The sequence below is a fragment of the Barbatula barbatula genome (assembly GCF_947034865.1).
Source record: "Barbatula barbatula genome assembly, chromosome: 2".
Lineage (NCBI taxonomy): Eukaryota > Metazoa > Chordata > Actinopteri > Cypriniformes > Nemacheilidae > Barbatula > Barbatula barbatula.
The window spans coordinates 20,205,305-20,212,136 of NC_136767.1; the positions used below are offsets into that span (position 1 = coordinate 20,205,305).

Below are 6,832 nucleotides of genomic sequence, written 5' to 3' on the forward strand. Positions count from 1 at the left end.
CTCTTTTATATTTTTTTAACTTGGATAGATAATGTCACATCAATTTTATTAAATGATTGACATATACACTGACTGCAGATATTGATGTTACCGTCTTAACAACATTCAAGCAAACTCAGAAGACAGCAAAAATGAATTCAGTAAATCATGGCCATCTACTGGCTAATGTCAGATACAACATCTTGAATGTCTCATTCTTTCACTGCTGGGTTGACAATTTTTCCCATAAAGAGGATATAACTTTTGGGGTCAACAATAAAGATCATGAATGGACGGTCGAATTTGTAAATGTTCATTGGGTTGGGAAAAGAAGATCCCAATGAAATTGTAGTCACAGCTGCTGCAGTGGTGCCTTCTTCATCTACATCCAAAGCGGCCTTATGCACCACCTGTAAGTAAATCACAAATTCCACTTATAAAGTTATTATGAAAAATGTTTCATGATTTTTACGCAAAATTCACTTCTATAGTTTCCTTACCTCTGAAATGAAAATTTTTTCAGCCGAAAGTCTGTTGAAGTTGGCATTACCTGAGAACATTTCAGTTATACCCATTTCTTGCAAAACATTGCTCAGGGAATATGATGTTTTAAGAGACAGCTTGGGGACATAGATATTAACTTTCCTAAAAGACAAAAACAGTATGGTCAGAGTTGGTAACGTGCTGTAATATGCTACAGTATGAAACTGTTTTTATACAAACTTTTTTGTAACTACATTTCTCCACTTTTCAATGTCTTGTTGACTGATAGCCGCCTCCAGCTCAGTGATGGATTTGTCTGGGAGAGCCAGGATCATGGAGTAAGTGCCATTGTAGTCAAGAGTAAGGACTTTAGTGGCAAGTCTTTCGTCATAAAAAACTTTGACATAATCATTTTTATTCATCATTTGCACTGGAACGGTTGTCTTGTCATCCACATGAAAATTAGCCTCACGGGTCTTTTTTGGGTTAAATGGCAAGTCCCATTTTCCTTGAAAGAAAAGGAGTGGTGTTATTAAAAGAATAGATAAAATGATCAGATGATGCATGCAGTTGCTTTACCTTTAAAATATATGTAAGTGAGAAGAAGCATCTTGTCACTAGTACTCAGTCGTTGAACAACTTTATCTATTTTGCCGTGTGTTTTTCCCTTCACGTATGCGTTGATCTGTTCAACAGTTTCTCTACTGCTGAAATCTACGGCGAAGCCTTCTGAAAGGTAAAACTGCTTCATCGCCTCAAAAAACTCGGGATGTGACTTAAATTTGTTGCTTAAATACAGAGCAGCGCCAACATCAATCTCCACCCTGGTATTCTGGTTGATTTCCTCCAAGAAACTTTTATATGCCTTATGCATTTCTTCAGTGCTAAAGACAGAGCTGTTGTGGCCGATGCCCTTGTGAAGCTGATGTTTGGTATCACCATCTGCTCCTAGAGACAGTGCTGAAAGGGCCATCGACACACTAATTGGAGAAAAGAAGATATTCTTGGACTGAAACTCAGGTTTTGTCATGAGACTCTTGTACAGACGAACACCGAAGTCATTGTTCATCGATAACAGTAGTGTGATGTTGTCAGGGGTCGATGGTGAAATGTCATCTTCTCCATGGACGACTGGATGAGCTATGACCAAAAAACTGATCCAAAGGAATATGTTCCTCTCCATGATTACTTTTTTTCAAGGCCCTGAGAAACACAAAAGATCAGTTTTCAACATAATTTGTATTATTAAAGATCATTTTCTTTTCTATGGAATTCATCATGACAACACAAATCTATCACCTGTCCAGCCAGCTGTCGCCTCTCTCTCCAAACTGAACTATGAAGCCAATGTCCGTAAATAGTACCAGAAATTAATCTTTGCCCTGTTGCAAAGAAAACTGCAATGATTAACTATTTTATATTTACACAAATAAGTTAAAATCAATAAATACTTTCCACAGAATGTCAAGAACTCTATCAGAACCATTAACGTCAAAGATTTAAACAACAGCGATATTAAAGGGTTGGCGCTTGGCGGAATGAAACTGTTTTGGCCAAATTCATCGCCTGTCCATGCATTAACAGAGCAGGCGTGCAGCAATTCTAATATTCCTCACCTGTGAGGATATATGTAAATTGATTTGAAAAAATCCTCCAACAGCAGAGCAAATAACGTTTTCATGTAAAAAACTTAGACAATGTGGTTTGATTTCTTTATTTTCACTGCCAAAATAGCCCATATAATTTGCAATGAAGAGCCTTGACAATAAATGACAATAAAGTTGAATCTAATCTAATCTTATGTTTACAAATGAAGGATTGTATACAAAAGTCAGCACACCAAAGCTCCAAAAAATACAAAAGAGGATTGCTAAAAAAACTATTGTATTTTACCTAAAGTTTACAAAACTAGGCACAAACAGTTGTCAGACATATAGCCTATTAAAAACACAAAATAAATAAAAATAAAAAATAAATACACATTTTTATACATTCGATTTATATTAGCCCTTCGATTACAATTTAAGCTTGTTAGCTTATTCAAATCTTTAGTTGCTGCACTTGACCACACTACTGGACAATAATCTAATTGAGTTTGTATGCAATGCAACAGCAATGCACTGTTGTGGTAAAAATGTTGTGCATCTCTTCATAATTGAACGGCTTTCCCATAACCCATATTTTCTATCTGTTTTGACCATCATCCTGCTGTCTAGTGTCACTCTACCTTATTTCATCTACCTGTTCAATCTGCACACTATTCACAGACAATTTGAACTGCGTTTTGAGTTTACATTTAGAATTTGAACCAAAAACAATACTTTTGTTGATTTATGATTTCACACCCAACCAATAGTAATTCCTTATTCAAAACAGTAGACAATTGCTCAATGGATGTTGCTGATAAATATAATGTTGTAACATCGGCTTGCATAACTTTAAAACAAGAGGAAGATCATTGGTAAAATTATAAAATAATATTGGACCCAAACAACATCCTTGAGGCACACCACATAGCAATTCCTTCACATCTTAATAAATTCTATTATACAATATGCCATTATAAAATATGCATTGTTATAAATGTTGTATGTCGTTATTTTGTAAGAAAGAACACAACTGAGTGGACACTACTTTTTCTAGAATTTTAGACAGGTATGGGAGATTTGAAATCGGTCTATAGTTTCCTAGTTCATTTGGATCTAAGCTTGGTTTCTTGATAAGAGGCTTAATGACGGCCATCTTAAAGTGTCCTGGGACATGGCCTAGATTAATTGACGAGTTGATAATGTTATAAATGGGCTTAATTGCAACGGGTAGTAACTCTTTTAATAATTTAGTTGGTATGGGGTCTAATAAGCAAGTTGTAGGTTTAGATGTTGCAATAAGTTTAATTAAATCTTCCTGTTTTATAGGTGAAAAACACTGTAGCCTTTCTTTTGGAGCGATGGTTGGTGCTAATTCATAGGACAGACTTTTTAACTATTTTGTAGCAAATGTATCTATATTTATAGTTAATAGTTATTGTTCCACTTGTTTTAAACTCACCTTTTTTAGTGCAAAATACAGGGATGGCTCATCCCTTTTCTTTGATCAAACTTTCATATGATGAGATTTTAAAAGACGTGTAAGGGTTTTGAGTGTTTTTGCCATGTCTTTTATTTTGAAATTTCTTTTGTAGTTCTGTTTCTTGGTCATTGTTGTCTCTTGTGTTCCCCTGCCCTGGTTGTTCACAGGTAAAATTAGTCTTGTTTGTAAAAGTAGCCCTCATGTTACCATTGTCCTTTGTCTAGCTTTGTTGTTCTTCATTGTAAGCACTGTTGGTAAGCTTGTGGTTTAGTCATGGTTTCAGGTAGTTCCGGTATTTGCTTACTTTGTTCTACTTGTTTTTTGAGTTATAAACATTGCATTTGGGTTCTTTTAAACTTGCTTTCAGTGGACTATCATTACAAGATGATGGTTTTTCTCTTTATCAACTTTATTTATAAAAAGAATTATTTGCATTTTCATGTGGATAGTTATAAATTTGTTACCTCATAAAATGAGTTTTATTTGATTTCATACACATTATCTCATAAAACAATATGTTCAGTAAATGTGTGGGTTATATGCACATGCATAATACATTTTATTGTTAATTTTATTTCATTGTTTCTTTGTTTTCCCCTTATATATATATATATATATATATAGAAGCATCTTTAAATTGCTAAATGTATAAGACAAAGGTTGCATGGATGGTGTTTTTTACTCCACTTTTTAAACACCACTTTACATACATTAATACAGCCTTTACAACAAACTCCATCCTACTTCTGAGTTCTGCACGTCCATTCAATGGACCACTCAAACTGGAACTGAACACTGCAGGAAAGTGGACCTGTAACACGTGTAGACTCTACTCTACTGGGTTGGCAACCTTTCCAAAGAAGAGGATGCTGTCGTTCTTTTGGTCAACGATGAAGATCATAAATGGATGGTCGAACCTCAAATCCAGTGTTTGGTGAGACATTCTGCTAAATTCAACTGTTGTCACTGCCGAAGCTGTGGTTCCTTTCTCGTCTATATCCAGAGAGGCTTTATGCGTAACCTGAAAGTTAATCATAGTTTACTCCGGTCTTTTCTGGCTGGTACTATATCAAAGTTTCTATACATTGTGACAAAATCATTAAGCTTAACTTTAATTCTAGACAAATACTTTTTTTTATCTACCTTTGAAACCATCATCCTGTCCTCTGAAATTCCCGAGAAGTTAGCTGAAGCACTAAACATCTCAGTCATCCCCATTCCACTCAAAATATCTTTCAGGCAATATGATGTTTTTAGAGACACTCTGGGAAGATAGATGTCAACTTTTCTGAAAGACAAAAATGACGTGTTTTATCAGAGTAGAAAAGGTCATTATATAGTCTATATGTGATGGAATTAAAGATGACTCAAAATTTAGAGGAAGTTTTGTTTGGAAAAAATAAGATCAATGTGTGTTGCATCTAGGAATTAGGGCAAACAAGTAGCCGGCAGAGAACATGTAGAAATTGCAAACCTTAGTTTTACTGAGCGTCTCCATTTCTCTATGACCTCTCTGGTGACAGCTTTCTCCAGATCAGTGATGCTCTTATCTGGAAGAGCCAGAATCATGGAGAAGGAGTCATTGTATTCAAGACTTATGACTTTGGCTGAGAGGGCCTTGTCAAAATATACTTTGAAGAGTTCGCTTTGTTGCATCATTTGTACTGGAATGGTGGTGTTGGCATCAACATGAAAATGATCCTCACTAGTTTTGTTTGGGTTAAAGGGCAGGTCCCATTTTCCTGTGGAAAAATAGTTAGGTTATTGTAAGGCATATGAGACAATCACACCACAGAATCAACAAGAGCGTGTAACCGTGCGTATTGGAGTTTACCGTTAAAATATATGTAAGTGAGAAGGAACATCACAGTATCAGCACCCAACTCTTCAACAGTTTTATCTATCTTGCCATGTGTTTTGTCCTTCACATATGCGTTAATTTGATTTACGGTTTCTTTGTTGCTGAAATCCACCACAAAGCCCTCTGAGTGATAAAACTCCTTCATCTTCTCGAAAAACTCTGGATTTGGCTTCAGTGTGTTGCTCACATAAAGAGCAGTACCAGTATCAACATCCACCCCGGTCCTCTCGACCAAGTTCTCCAGGATACTGTGAAACAACTGGTGCATTTCTTCAGTGCTGAATAATGAACTATTATAACCAATGCCATCGAGAAGCTGCTGTTTGGTCTCACCACCAGCTCCTAAAGAAAGCTCAGAAAGAGCCATTGACACACTGAATGGAGAGAAGAAGATATTCTTGGACTGCTGATCGGGCATTTCCACAAGCTTCTTGTACAGTTGAAAAGCAAAATCATTGTTCATCTTTAACAATGATGGGAGTTTTACACCAATTTGAGAACTCTCTGAAGTCTCTTGATCTCCATGGACGACTGCATACGCTATTAGCAAAGAACAAATCCACAAATGTTTGATGCTTCTTTCCATGATGACTTTTCAAGTTGAGCTAATATATTAATTCAGGCCCTGAGGAAACATATGAAACACAGTATTATAGACCTGCCCAAACAGTTGGTAGTAAGTGAAAAAAAGAAACATCTCAACATTATGTATTTTTAAATTCAGAAGTCATGAGGTGAACACAAATCTCCCACCTGTCCAGACAGCTGCCGCCTGTTTTCCCAAACTGGACTGAACTTTATAGCTATGTCCCGTAAATTTGATCAGAAAACAACCTTTACTCTGTTTACTTTCTATGTTGCTTCGCAAACAAAACTGCAATTATTAACTGCTGAGAATGAGCACAAACCGGTTTAATCGATAAATGCTCTTTGATGGGTGAAGATGTTAATCAAACTGCATTTAACCACATTAATGACACGACTTATTTGTTCTAGATCTTTTGTTTTAATAAATATTAGTTTACATAATATGCTTATATCAATTAAATAATAACTGCACCGTTTTGTCTGCTGAAATTTGGGTCACATTGAAGAATGCATTATTCCTACATTAATTACAATTTTGTAGCGCAACAACAAATGCTGTAGTTATACAAACTTTGTGTGTTTACTTAATGTTGAATCAGGGATACTTAACAAATGTTTCTTCACTATTTTTTCTAAGCAGATTTCTAGGGACTCGGTTGTGACCCTGCATGACCTGTTCTATTATGTAAGCAGCAGAGTACATGTCAACATGGATAAAGATGAGTTCCTATCGATCCTCTTACTGTTTAAACACACCCACAGTTCACTGCGTAGGAGTAAGAAAGAGATTTGCATTAACCTTCAGTCTTAGCAAAACCCACTCATTGAAAAACGTGACAGTTAAAAATAACA

General features: G+C 35.8%; 1 protein-coding gene across 1 annotated transcript; it reads right to left on the reverse strand.

The window, feature by feature from the left end:
* Positions 1 to 3: 3 nt before the first annotated feature.
* Positions 4 to 6,200, reverse strand: LOC306902665 (uncharacterized protein). The gene is made up of 10 exons (XM_079471425.1): positions 6,146 to 6,200; positions 5,366 to 6,017; positions 5,006 to 5,273; positions 4,675 to 4,819; positions 4,370 to 4,552; positions 1,762 to 1,798; positions 1,042 to 1,650; positions 703 to 970; positions 480 to 624; positions 4 to 389 (listed from the first exon to the last, which is right to left on the reverse strand). Exons 2-10 carry the CDS (start codon positions 5,976 to 5,978, stop codon positions 192 to 194), a joined length of 2,466 nt encoding a protein of 821 aa, XP_079327551.1. The 5' UTR covers positions 5,979 to 6,017; positions 6,146 to 6,200; the 3' UTR covers positions 4 to 191.
* Positions 6,201 to 6,832: the final 632 nt, after the last annotated feature.

Excerpts from the sequence above, each read along its gene's own strand:
- LOC306902665 (XM_079471425.1), bottom strand. The coding sequence starts at position 5,978 with ATGGAAAGAAGCATCAAACATTTGTGGATTTGTTCTTTGCTAATAGCG. Across the intron at positions 5,274-5,365 it reads CACTTACATATATTTTAACG|GAAAATGGGACCTGCCCTTT; the intron begins GTAAACTCCAAT and ends ATTTTTCCACAG. Across the intron at positions 390-479 it reads AAAAAATTTTCATTTCAGAG|GTGGTGCATAAGGCCGCTTT; the intron begins GTAAGGAAACTA and ends ATTTACTTACAG.